The 14311-nt window shown below is 33.0% G+C and overlaps 1 protein-coding gene across 10 annotated transcripts in view; it reads left to right on the top strand.

Moving 5' to 3' along the window:
• Window positions 1-14311, top strand: part of CEP290 (centrosomal protein 290) — a 48570-nt gene that overhangs the window by 3952 nt on the left and 30307 nt on the right. For 6 of the 10 annotated variants that reach the window (XM_038153129.1, XM_038153128.1, XM_038153126.1 and 3 more), the window contains exons 7-25: window positions 210-353; window positions 554-607; window positions 1161-1181; window positions 1330-1482; window positions 1816-1998; window positions 2356-2445; window positions 2521-2643; window positions 4481-4604; window positions 5139-5311; window positions 5731-5893; window positions 6541-6641; window positions 6728-6815; window positions 7280-7392; window positions 8135-8219; window positions 9351-9493; window positions 9667-9831; window positions 10791-10940; window positions 11966-12081; window positions 13538-13640. In XM_038153129.1, the coding sequence (XP_038009057.1) occupies window positions 210-353; window positions 554-607; window positions 1161-1181; window positions 1330-1482; window positions 1816-1998; window positions 2356-2445; window positions 2521-2643; window positions 4481-4604; window positions 5139-5311; window positions 5731-5893; window positions 6541-6641; window positions 6728-6815; window positions 7280-7392; window positions 8135-8219; window positions 9351-9493; window positions 9667-9831; window positions 10791-10940; window positions 11966-12081; window positions 13538-13640 (2292 nt within the window). The other 4 variants (XM_038153130.1, XM_038153133.1, XM_038153134.1 and 1 more) reach the window with 3 other exon arrangements.

Genomic DNA, 14311 nt, shown 5'->3' with positions numbered 1-14311 from the left:
TAGTCTTGTAAAGTCATAAAACAGCCCTACATTTTAGCAAATGCTTTTTATTGTTTTTTGAATATGCACCAGTCTTGGATGAATAACTACTTGAGTTTTTTACACTTGAAAAATCCCATTTATTTTAGTCTTAGTATCTGCTTTGGTTTTTTAGTTCTTTCTTCTTTGAATATCTACTATATTTATAATGTTATTTTAATGCTCTTAAGATAGCACAAAAATCTGCTGGTGGTCGTGATACTCGTTTTTTGCGTGATGAGATCTGCCAACTGGAAAAGCAATTGGAACAAAAAGAGAGACAGTTAACAGATACAGAAAAAGAGCTGGAAAAGGAGAAGAAAGTGAATGAGCAGGTATGAAAGACTTGAGCTTGACATCTCTAGAAGCTGTTCTGTCAAATATTTTGAAAAGTTGATGTTCTGAAAAAAGCATCTGAAATTAAAAAAAAAAGAAACCACTGATGAAATAGGATTCATGTGCATTTGTTTTCTTTTTTTGTTTCTGGAGTTCCTTGTGGTGTCAGTGATGCATCTAAAGGTTTTCTATCTTGTAGCTTGCTCTTCGAATTGAAGATGCTGAAAATGAAAACATCAGATTCAGGAGAGAGGTTAGCAAAAATTATTGCTGATTTACTGTACTTTCAACCTTTTTATAAATATACTATTGTATTTCTGGATTTACTGTATTTTCAACTTTTTAATAAATATACTACTATATTTCTGTATTTATAATTTTTGGTCTGATGTTTAATTTTGGAACATTTCCTGTGTACTACTGCAAAGTAAATATGTTGTACATCTGCTCCAATGAAACGTAGTTAATTGAGGTCAGGAAGTCTCTACATTTCAATTTGAATACTCCTACTGTGCATTAGCTTGGCCTGGATTTTGGGTTTTGAATTTTTAACATTTTTGTTAAATATTATTTCCAAATTAATGTGTTTAATTATTGTCCTGGGGTAAAACCTTGATAATCATTTGTCAAAATACCCTTCTATATATGTGTGTGTGTATGTATGTATATGCCTGCAGAGGTGTTACAAAAGCTATTTTATTTTGTCTCTATATTGATTAATATTTAGTCTTCCAAAAGCAAAGCTAATTTCTAATATTTTTCATGCTTTGTTCTCTTGGTCTTTTTTTCTCCTTTTTAATAAGAAGAAAAAGCGCATAAAGAAAAAGGTGAGGCTTCTAAGACTTCTAAAAGCAGACTGTAGGAATTTGGATGGGTTTTGCGTGTCTTAGCTCTTTGTGTTAGCTCGCTAGAAATGCAACAACTTTGTCTTCAACTCTTAGAAATGGATTTAAGTTTGGATTGCTTTTTGTGCAGAATGAGCAATTGCGTCAGGACGTGGTTGACTATCAGAGGCAAATCGAGTCTCAAAAACAAGCAATTCCATTACGAAGAGGAGAGGTGTCTGATTACACATCACAGCTGTCCAGAAGAAGCTCTGAGCTTGTCCAGTATTTGGATGAAATTCAGGTAAAAGTCTATGCCTTGTATTGAGCAGCTTTGGAGTTTTACTGACCGTAGTGTCTTTCATGACATTATGTTAATTTACAGATAAAGTCATGTGGAGTAAGGGAATTAATGATAAAGATTCAGTCATACATACAGTCTGCATCTCTGAATTTGATGGAGATAATGAAGTTACTGACAGGGAGAGAGATATGTCTTGCTGTTTGGATTTGTTGAAATTGATAACCTAGAGGGGAAATACTCTATTCTGTGCTAATTTTGTATAAGACTTTCAAGTTCTTATTCAGGTATTAAGATGGACACTTTTTAAAAGCAGTTTTTTCTTTATTTTTGCAGAATTTGACTGAAGCTAATGAGAAGTTAGAGATTCAAAACCAAGAAATGAGGAAAAACCTTGAGGAATCAGTGCAAGAAATGGAGAAGATGACTGATGAATATAGCAAAATGAAACTAATTGTGCAACAGTCTGATATTATTATGGATGAGTTAAGAAAAGAGAAAGATCGATACAAATTTCAAGTAAGAAGTGACTCATTATTTAGTATAATTCTTTTTTAGGTTTCTACTCTGTTTCCATATTTTAGCTTAAGTTAAAATCTTCTAACTATGCAGTTAAAGCCACACACTCCTCTAAAGTAATGCTCTGTAAAAGTAGTGTCATCTTTGAATGTGGTACAGATTTTAAAATTTTACTGCAGACCACAAAATTTTTTTTGTATAGAATGTCAGTCATACACTGTTCTCAAAAGTCATTCCCTTGCTGTTGTAATACTAATGTGTTAAGTTTTGTGTCCTTGATGTAGTGTGTTTGTACATATACACTGGTTAGGTCCAAATCTTTTTGTAATGTGTTGTTCATCCAAATGGCATGTCTAGGTTCAGGATCTTTCAGACCAGTTGAAAGCAAAGAATGAGGAAGATGATCCACTCATGGCAGCTGTAAACGCAAAAGTTGAAGAATGGAAGGTATTTTTTAGTACTTCTAAAATCCTTTCTAGGAATTACTTCAAGTGTTCTGATGGTATTTTATCTTCTTTTCAGAAAATCTTAGCTTCAAAAGATGATGAACTCCTAGAGTATCAGCAAATGATTTTTAACTTGGAAGAGAAAATGAAAATGCTCCAACTTGATGTAGACAGAAACAGTGTACTGTCCCTTCAGCAGGTACAGTTCATGTGAGACATTGCACACATAGAAATCACCATTAACTACATATGCTATTGATCAAATATGTATTTAGTCTTTCATAGTTTGCAAATGCAAAATACTTAATTTTGAGAATTAAGAGATAGGTTGATTTATTCCACTGCAAAGTTAGCTTAATAGACAAGGTACAAAGGAAACTTATTATATGTATGTGTGTCTGACCTAACTCTTGGTAGCTGGCTCTGTTACTTTCATATTTATCTTTTCTAACTATTATGTAGTGTTTCTAAAAGATGGCTTTAGCTTTCACTAAATTAGTTAAGGAACGGTCTTACCTAGTACATTATTTTTTGTGTTCATTTGTCTCATCTCGTTAACTCTGTGGTTCATCATATGATAGAGCTGTCTGGTTTTGTGTATCTCTCATATTCGGGCAAAATTAGATAGTTCTTCATGATTTTGAATGTCTCCACTTTCTTAAAAAACATAACCCCCTCCCTGTCCCCCCAAAATAATGTGGTCCATTAGGAATCCTGAAATAATCTCTATGGAAAGCATACTCTTTGATTCCAAGATGATTTCCTGCCGTGCTTCAAGTTTTTTAAGCAAATGTGTAAAGATATTTATGTTATATTTTGGGTTCTTGTAAACTGAGCAGTATGGTGAGATATATTTATGCAGTCTTCCAAACCTAGTGACAGATAGCTTCTCAAGAGAAAAACACCCTAAATTACAAATCAGCCTTAAGTATCAGAAGAGGACAGCAGCTGAAAGTAACTTTGATAAGCAGTGGTTTGGTTTTAGCTGATTAGATGGATATGGAGGTTGCTTTTTTGTCGGGGCTGGAGGAAGGAGGGGGCATTATTAGCATGGCATTTTGAAATGTTTTGTGTAAATAAGCACGTTATTTTAAGCAGACATTTAAAAATTAATCAGGTTGCTGCTCAGGTTTTTACTCAAAATGGACTGAGCTTGCTGTCCTTCAGTGTGCGTTCATATTCTAAAAGGTTGTATCTAGATTTTTACAACTTTGCTAAGCTCTGTATTTTCAGGTTTCAAATGTGGTTATATTTGTAAGAAATCCTGTAAGTTGTTTTTCAGAACATTGGTATAAAGTAAGGACCTTGAGATTTTTGTCTTTTTATTATTACATTATTATTATTTTACATTTTGTTATTATTAATGACTGTCTCTTTTTTATCTTTTACCACTTTTTCATTAATCACAGAAAAAATAACATTAAGATTTCTGTGTTGTTTCTGAAGTTCATGTACAAGTACAGAAATAGGATATTATACACAGAAGTCACTTCCAGAGTCTGTGTGTACCTGTGAATGTATATGCATCCAAAACAAGATAGGATATGAATTTTGAAAAGTTAGATGGCTTGCTGAAAGGCTGTCTGCAATTCATGTGTCATGTATGATGGATTGTTAGTCCTTGCTATCTTGAACTTGTATCTCTCAGTTCCCAATGGCAATTGTTCATGAGGAAGCTGCCAAGAAACCTGTATTATCCAAAACTTTTCCCCTAACACTGGCAAACTATGAGTACTGTTTCCATTTAAAGTCATTATCCTAAAATGTTGCTTATTTTTCTGCATTTGAGTGCTTTATTTTTACTTTCTTTTTTATTTTTCCTGCTTTGCATTTATATCCCAAACTTCTAGATAATATCTGAACTCTCTGTTGTAAGTATAGTATATTTGATGTTCTATAAATTGTTTTGTATTAGCTACATGTAATTTCTTTGTTTCCCATGTGGTCTTGGTGTTGGTTCCCATTGCTAGTTTGCCTGTCAGTAAAGAAGGATCCATTAATGGAGTTTCTTTTTTTTTTCTTTTTTGCATGCATAGGGTGTGCAAGAGCGAGATGCTCAGATAAGATTGCTCACTGAGCAAGTTGAACAGTATACCAAAGAAATGGAGAAAAATGCATTTGTTATTGAGAAATTAAAATATGATCTCCAAAAAGATAAAGGTAACATGAGTGTTTTGTATTAATGTCAAAATGAGGAAAATCAGAAACCACAAATTTACTTTGCATTCTTTATTTTTTTTGGAAATACAGGAAAAAATTGCAGGATTTGAGTAATTTTAGTCTCTAATATTTTTTCTTAATTTTCTTTTATTAAACATTCTTGAAGAGTTTAAATTTATCCAGATTACCTCAGTGGGTTTTATGGGTAATAAAATTACACCTGATCTGTAAAAAGTTAGAGCATAAAATATAAGGTCTGAGCTCCATGAATAATTGAAAGGGAGTAATAGCTTGCAATTCCAAATAAATTCTGATGTCCTTTCTGTGCACTCACTTATGCTAAATATTGTTTGAAGGAAATGTTAGGGGGAAGATAACCCAACCTCTTATTGTAGTGTCTTGTAATTTCCTAATTAAAAAGAGCAGGAAATTAAAATCTCCTTTGTAATGCTTTATGAAGTGTTTCTTTCTTGATTAATGGCAGATAGCAAGAATTCCTAGTTGAATTACAAACATCAAAGTTTTTCTTTCCAGGTCACTCATCTCTTGCTCAGCAGAACCAAATTGGGGATATGCAAGAAAAGTTTAAAATGCTAGAAGAGAGAACTATGGAGGCTGAGAAATCAGCAGAATTGGCAGAAGCACATGCTAGAGAAAAAGACAAAGAGCTTGTTGAGACTTTGAAAAGAATGAGAGACTATGAACTGGTAAACAGTTTGTGAGAGTGGAGAGGGTATTAATCATATTTTTAGGAAATTGTTTTGTCCTCCCATATTTATTTAATTGTTCTAATTAAAAATTAAGTAAATTACTTTGGTGCTCTTCCCCTTCATTCTTCCCTTCCCTATTGAACAGTAATTGAACGCTGAAGATACGGTTCTTCAAAGGATCATGTAGTTGGAGGACTCACTTTTGAAATATGCAGGCTCCTCTGTAGTCAGGAACAGATTTACAGGATCTGTTTTTCATTCAGTAACTGTTTTCACTAAGCATAGTGCAGAAGAGTGATAGAGGTTGAAAAACATTTTTTCTTGTCTGTGTAATGATGAATAAAAGATTCATGTTCTATTTTAGTAAGTCTTCTATTGATTGTTTTGTTCTTACTTCCTGTGTGGGGTTTTTACAGGGAATATATGGTTTGGAAGAAGCTGTTGCTGAAATCAAAGATTTAAGAAAGCAAGTCAAAATACGAGAACATGAGATTGAGTCATTAATTAAGGAAGTCAATAAACTTGAACTTAAAATAAATGATCTTCTTGATGAAAATGAAGAACTCAGAGAGCGCTTAGGTATGCTATATGCAGTACACGTTCAATTATTTGTTGTGTAAAAATTGAAATGGGATTCTGTAATGGAAATTTTTTACTGTATTAAGTCGCCAGAAATAATTTGTTATATTCTGCTAATATTTCCAAGTAGTTTTAATTAGTTTGGACAAACTGCATGAATGAACTTGGCTTACAGATTCCTTTGAGTGAACAAAGAAGGAGAATAGGTTCTCTACTCTTTTTTGGTTTTTATTCCTCTTTGGTCATGCATTGCCTAATAAACTTCATAATATGGTATCTGGAAACCATAGCATCCTGAAGTTGTAATGCTAGATGAAACACACAGAGAAAACTTCAGATAGGCTTATTTTTAGAGAGAAGAATTTAAATGTAAATAAATTTAATTTTAGTTGCCACTTTATTTTATTTTGGGTTTTGAGTAACTGAGGTAAAATTAAGCTTTCTTCTGCTCTTAATACATGGAGTATAAGTTGTGTCTTTATGTTATATAGATAGTCATATATTTTTATAGGTAGTTGAAATACAATCAACTATCAGCAAATTATTTTTTAACTCTGCTTCTCTAGTTATGTTCTTACATAAATTAAATGCATTAACTAACATTAATGTTTCTCCTTAATAAATGGCTGTGATCTATTTTGTTTTAGGTCTTGAGCCAAAGGCAATGATTGATTTAAATGAATTCAGAAACAGCAAAGCACTGAAGCAGCAGCAATATAGAGCTGAAAACCAGATTCTTTTGCAAGAGGTAAGTGATAAATCCTATTTTTGTGTAAAAGCTACATAATGCATTTGAACAAAATGGAATACTGATCTGTGAATAATAATATGCAGATTGAAAGACTAGAAGAGGAAAGAATTGAACTGAAAAAACACATTCGTAAGTTGGCTCAGGAGAAAGGAAGAAGAGTTGCAATAACAGGTAGGATGTTTTTGGTATAAACTATCTTTTCAAAAACATTCTGTTTATACTTAAGCATAAAAATTCTGTTTATAGTTAATGTAGCTATGTTATACTTACTCATTTGTTTAAATTAAAGGGCTTAGTACATTGCATTGAATCTGTAGGAAGAGGTGAGTGGTTTTGATTTCCTGATCTTACAGCCCAGTGTCTTCTTGAGTTGTGATGACTTGTAATGCATCTCTGGGACTTCTGTCTTTGCCTTAGGTATAGGAGGATCTTCCCAAAATTTTCAGTAAATCTACATAATTCACGTGTTTCAAATTCTTAAAATTTCAACTCCATGCCACTCACGGTACCACAATGGTCAGATGGAAAGGTAGAAAACTAGAACTCAGATTTAATAAATGGAGTGTATTCTTTCGATTAAAAAAACAGTTAAAATTTTTTAATAATTTATAAATTTTACATCTACTTGCACTTAGGATTGGATGCTGATAATATGCAGATGACTGATAGCTGTACCGAAGAAAAGGGAAAGAATACAAGGACGTTGGATTTCTTGAACCGACATGACATTGCTGAAGTAGAAGCAAAGGTAGGTTCATAAAGCAAGTTTATGAACAGTTCTTCTATTTCTCTTTCAAAAACTAAAACCACCTATTTTGCAAATATTTGTTAAAATACTTATCTAGGGGCTTTTATTAACTGCTTTTTAAGAATCCCCAAATTAATAATTTGTAATATTTTTTAGAAGACTAGTGAATATTCTATATTTTTTGTAAATACATCCTAGCAGCTCATGTAATGTGGAATGGCGAAACACACTTGCAGATAGAATAGCACCAGCTGAAGTTCTGAAGAGAGAGAAAAATATAGCTGAAAACACAAAGGCTGTGGGAAATCTTCTTAGAAAACTTCTGGCATATGTGAGAATTCAGACCACTTGGAAAAATGGAAATACTTTTTTTGGTTCATTTATATTCTAAGCCTATGAGATAAGAGTGGCAACTAGTTAAACACAAGTGTAAGTTTGAAGCTCTTGGTGTTTTCATATCACTAGAGCTACAACTTACAAAGCCTCACAGACTTGTGATTTGTACCAGACGACTATTCCAGCTGCTGCGTAACCCAAGAGTACATATTTTGCTATGGACAGTGTTATATGGGATACACCTCATGTAACTATTCCTATTTAGCCAAGAAATCAGTATGTGGATGGGGAAATTTTCATTAGTGCCTATTTCAAATTTGAAAAAGTCTGGGACTAAAATATTAAACTGCTAAAATTAGATTCTGCGTATTTTTTTGTCTAGGAGAAACTTTGTTTTTTTCTTTAGAATGAATATCTTGCAACTGAATTACGTGAGAGAGAGAGAGATTTGGAGAAGAACAGGACTGTAATGGCCAAATTTCAATCTAAATGTAAGTTGCAGCCTGTTTTAAAACTAGGGAACATTATTAGGTACCTGTAGATAGTTTGCTTATTTAGTTGTTCTGTTCCTATAATTGTGATCATAAATATCTGACTTGTAAAAAAATCTGATTTTTATATTAGTGTATCTCCTTGTATTTATGTGTAAATATACATATATGGTGTTACCAAACCAGTGATAGTATATGAAACATATTTTATTCACACTAAATGCATTAAAATGTTATCTCTCATGTTTTTCCTTCTTGATTCAGAGCTAGTAAAGTCTTTAGTGTGTGAGTAATCCCACGTGTAACAATTATACAACTTGTTTAGTTGTAGGGCTTTTCTGGCTGAAAGGAAGTATTGGGGAATTAGACCCACTTGCTGTTTACATATATATCTATGTTAGCTGAAGTGCACTGTTTGAAAACTCAGAAATAAAAATAATTTTAATTTCTCTGGACAAGAAGCTTAATTTTTTTTCCCCAGAAAATGTGAATTCTTAAAATTCTTTTTGAATTTTCAAAATAGACTTGGTGAAACTACTCAGTTTTTGCAGTTTGCTCCTGGGTGTTCAGGATGATTAGTGATACTGTTTGAATGCAGGGAATGTCCTGACAGGTTTGTTGCAGTTTTTTCCATTTTCAGACTCTCATTTTGTGCTGGAAATTGGAATTTCATTGAGAAACTACAGGTGGTAGAAATTTTGAGACTCCTTGACAGCCACATAATTTAAATGCTCCTTTTTTCTTATTCTGGAGAAGGAATTCAGGCAATTCCTACATAGCTCATTGTTACACTCAGACATTTCCAGCACAGCCATGTTTCTGAACTGGTAAAGGTCAGACAGGCTACTAAAGAAGTTTGAAGTGAGGTAAACATTGAAGACTGGAAGGTTCAGTGAAGTAAATTGTGTCCCATTAAGCATTTAATTTTTTTTAATATTTCATCACTAAGATACATCTCTGAGATATTCCTAGCAGCTCTTGATTTTCATTTCATAATTGCTTATGCCTATGTCTGTATAACATGAACATTCTTTTAATTTATCAAATCAACAAGAATCATGACAAAATGTCCTTGGAAACTTTAAATCTTTTTTTCAGTGCTTTTTAACAGATTTACAACTTTTATTACAGTAAAAGAGTTATCAGAAGAGAATAAACAACTTGAACAAGGAATGAAAGAAATACTGCAAGCCATCAAGGAAATGCAGAAGGATTCTAATATGAAGGGAGGAGAAACGGCCTTAATAATCCCTAGTCTGGATCGCTTAGTTCATGTAAGCTTGCCTTCTAAATTATTATTTAACTTTGTAGGATTTCCAGGGATAAAATGTCATGCTTTTTGCTAATTTCATGTAGTCTAAACTTGAGGGCTCCAGTTTACTCTGAAAAACTTAAAGCTTTTTTACACTTTTTCTTTGTTATGTTAATTAACTGTTTACTGCATTAGGCAATGGAGTCGAAGAATTCAGAGGGGATCTTTGATGCTAGTGTACACTTGAAAGCCCAGGTTGACCAGCTTACAGGACGAAATGAGGAATTGAGACAGGAGCTAAAGGAGACTCAGAAGGAGGCAACAAGTTTGTCTAATCAGCTGGCAAGTGCCAATGAAAAGGTATATAATTTATTTTATGTAATTTATTTTATACAATTTATTTTATATAATTTATTTGCAACTTCAAAAGTGGCTGTTCTGATAATTTAGAACAATCCACGTGATCTATAAGACACTGAATTCAGCTTATTGAACAGTGTTATTGTACAAATCTTACTGAAATTTATGTAGTGGACTTACTAATTTGTCCTTTTTAACTTCAAATCTTACTCTTCTTAATGTTACTTTATCCTTGCAATATGCCATCATGTTAAATAAACACCAAGTATTCCTATCATCTGGGGAGAGCTGTGTCCAGAAAAGCTCACAGATCTATTTCTTCAGAAAAGCCAGGAGTGTTACATTTTTTATTTATAAATATGTAACAGAAATTAAGTGTTTGAAATGATGAGTTGTTCTTTAAAGTTCTATATCTTGTTTAAGTTGTACAATATATACTGTGGAATGGATCTTCCAGGGAAGGAATGATGAATGAAATATTATCCTACAAGAAATTAAATATAAATTTGCCTTTTATCACGGCTTTGGTGATAAACTAATCCTCTAAAATAGTGTTAGAAAACCAGAGAGCTTTTAAATTAAATGAAAAACAAGGATTTGTTTAGAAAAAAACTGTCAAATAACCATTGCAATAATTCTTTCCAAAACTTAATTTTACTAAAGGAGTTGGAATGCACTGTCTTTTAAACAATTGGGAATAAAACTGTGATGTTATGTGTAGTTGCCCTGATTGCTGGGGTAATTTGATAAATTTGGATTAATTTATTATGTATTTTTTGACTTATTAAATAATAGCATTTTTAAAAGGATATTTTAAGGAGTGTTAAAGAGTTTTAGAATATAAGTGAAAATTATTAGGTTGTTAATAACAACTGATGTAGCAATATATTTTTCATAATTTTTTAAAAATCTAATAGCAAGAGCTACTTCTTTATGAGAGTTTTTTATCCTGTCTTTAGATTGAAAAAATGAAAAATGAAATTTGCTTACTTCATCAGTCAGAAGGTGCCAATATTGTCTTCCAAACAGTGAATCTTCCAGAAGGAATGGCTCCTTCAAGTGTTAATACAATTAATTCTCTGAATGAATATTTAATACATCTTACACAGGTAACTCATATATTCCTTGAAATAAAGAGTATTTGTAACATGTATCTAATTCCTTTCAAGTCCAGTAGAATGCCACGTATGGACACGAGAGATGTCTCCAAAATTATTTTTTGTGTTCTAACGTCTACTAAACTCTTTGGGTTATTCTGTAATTTAAAGCTGTAAGTATTTTGCTGTGCTGTAAGCCTGAAAGATAATAGCTAACTAAATTTTGGACAGCAATTCAGATTTTTTTTTTGTTTTAAATCTGAATTTTGATCTAAATATTTGCCCACTCTTCCTTCTGCTTCTACAGTTACACTCTTTCTATGAGAACCTCTCCCTTACTGCTGTCTGGATTCCACACCTGAGTCTGCATGTGCAAATCCTACTTGAACAGTTTTTCCCTATAGAGCCAAGGTCTCTAGTAATTTACTATATGATTTTTCATTCTGTTATTTGTCAAAAATACATCAACAATTGTAAATAAAAGCATAAATACATTGAAACCAATTCCAGCGATTCCCATGGGAAGCATAGCAAACAGGCATATAGTAATGAAGAACTATTTCAGAATTGGAGTAAATAAAAAAAGTTACCTTTTTATTATTGTTAATTTATCTTTTTCTGTCTTTGATAATTTTTTTTCATTTTTTTATTAGAAAAAATTTTCAACTCTGTATGCTTATAAAGTAGAAGAGTATTTGAGAGAATGAGAAGAAATTGCCACTTGCCAGTTAGACATTCATTTAGTATTCTTTGTGAGCTAGCTACAGGTCATAGTGTTTTGAAATTTGAGGGCTGAAACCTGCAGTGCAATTGTGCTCTCTTTCACACGGATTAATGTGCATGCTGAAGCTCATTGGATTTTATTCATCTGTTGCTTCTAAAGAAAATGCATATTTCATATTCATAGTTCAAACAGTTCATGGCAGAAGCATCTATCATGAAAACACAAAGGACTGCCATTTTGATTAAATTGCTGTTTTCATGTTTAAAACCTACAGTAATAATTTCTGTATTTTTATTTGGAAAATAATAACTAGGAACTGGAAAACAAAGAAAAGTTGCTTAAACAATTAGAAGATGCAGTGGAGGACTACAAGCGAAAATTTGCAGTAATTCGTCATCAACAAGGCTTGCTGTATAAAGAATATCAGAGGTATTGCTCTCTTTTCTGAATTATGAAAGTTCAATTATCTAAATATTTAACGGTCTTGAAACAAGATTTTCTGCTGTGTTGAAGTAGTTTTTTGGTTAATGTCATAAGTTCTGCCATGTTTGGATATGGACTCCATACATTTTCTTAAGTCCTGTAAAGGCTCAGAAGACTCCTACAAAACCATTTTCTGCTGGACTTATCTCATTTTGCATGTTTTATCATGAGGATTTCATTGTGCTTTCTGCATCTGATATCTTGCACTTTACTAGAACCTGGTATGATGGTTATTAGCCTCATTTTCTTGTGCTTTCAAGTGTGGGTTCTAATACATTTTTGGGAATGGAGAGAAGGGGAGTGAAAAAAACAAACTGCTGTCCAAATACAGTCAGAGAGCTCTGAAAATTTCAGGTTGTTGAGATTTTGTGGTTGGTTTTCTTTTAGAATCCTAGTTCTTTTATATGCTTCAGTGAACCTAAATTTGAAAAATTATTCTTATGGTCACAAAAAACAATCTGGTTTTTTTCATCTGTTGGGAGGATAGGGATGAATATGATAATCTGGATTTTTCAGTTAACAAACTCTTAGTTGGATACTCTCTGGATCGGAATGAACAGTCACCCAGATGGCTTCTGGAATAAGGGTTTAACCTTTCAGAAACTTCTGTTTGTTCTTTGAATCAATTAAGATTCCCAGACAATGTTTAGGCATTAAAGAAACAGTTTTTATTGAAGGCTGTAATATACTGCCTCATTTACTACTAGATATCTCCGATATCAAATGGGGATAAAATGATGATTCATGGTTCCTTCTCTCAGTCTGGTACAGATTGAAGTTACAGAAGGAGATTCTTTGACTTGGCATCCCATTAAAGTCACTTTCAAAGAATTATCATTATTTCTTCTCCATTTTACTCCATTATTTAAGAAACTTAGATACCTCTTTGGAGAGAAAATACTACTTCTAAAATACCTTTGATGAACCATTTTTTAAACTATCCTAAACTATGGCATATAGTCTATAGGAACTTCGTTATTAGACATGTATAAAAGATCATTGGGTATTTTTCCTCCCAAATAAATAAATAAAAATGGATAGAAGAGAGTAGGTTGGGCCAAAGTGAGGCGGAATAAGTTGAATCTTTTTATGGTTTGGGTGTGGTTTTCACTGACATAACAAAATAAGGGTGGGAAGTTACATCCTTTAAGCATCTATAATATACATTTGAAGAACAAATAAGACACTGAAGACTTATTTTCATCATTTTACCAGCTGTAGGCTAAACAGAGGATGTTGTTTTTCAGTAATCCATCTACAATTTATCATGTGGTTTTCAAATTATATTACTGCTAAAAGTAAGTACCTTGGTTTGCAATGTTTCAGAATTGCTTTTGAAGTTACAGTTTTAAAAATCATCAGCTCTTTCATTATAATAAATGAAAATTTGGTACTGTTTTAGTCAAAAAGAAAGCTGGCAAAAAGAATCAGAAAATATTAAAAAGGAAATGAAAAAACTAGAAGAGCAAAAAGAAGAGGATGCTACGAAAATAAAGGCATATTCTGTAAGTAATTTTCTTACTTTCAATTTTCAAAAAGATTTTAGGACATAGAACAGAGGTTTTAATACCCTACTCTAGTTTGTTAGATGGGGAAAATGTGTACACACACGTCTTGTGCCTGTCCCAGGGTGCTTTGTATGCATGGGGGTGCTGCAGTGTTGTGTGTGCCTGTTGGCCTTTCTGCAATCTGCTAATCCGTGCACTGGGGAGAAACCACCCCAAGAGGTGACATCACACACCTGATGAGGTGTGGATCTCTAATTGTCGCTTTTAGTACCCCCAGACCATTATCTGGAGTGCTGAGGTGTGGTGTCCAGCAGGGAAGAGTCACTCACAAATGTGTAGAAGATACAGGGACAGTGGAGAGGCTTCTGAAGCTGAACTAGGTTATGAGTGCTGCATTATAACCCTTTTCGCCCTTGCTGTTAGAATGTTAGAAGATTTTATGCTTTTTTTTTCTGCCAGTTTTCAAGCTGAAAACTTCAAATAAAGAAGTCTCTAATTTTATGGTTACTCTTCAGTCTGGTTAATGGTGATCTTTCTCTTCAACATTATCAGTTTTGAGCAAATGCCTTCTAAGGCAGTCTTGGGTATTCTGTTCACACGCACTCTTTACAGCCACACTGCTCTCTGAACAGCAGTGGTTACCCAGGCTGTTTGACTGGGAGGAAGAG

This window comes from Motacilla alba, chromosome 1A (assembly GCF_015832195.1).
Source record: "Motacilla alba alba isolate MOTALB_02 chromosome 1A, Motacilla_alba_V1.0_pri, whole genome shotgun sequence".
NCBI classification, from domain to species: Eukaryota; Metazoa; Chordata; class Aves; order Passeriformes; family Motacillidae; genus Motacilla; species Motacilla alba.
This window is presented reverse-complemented; position numbering and strand designations above follow the sequence as displayed.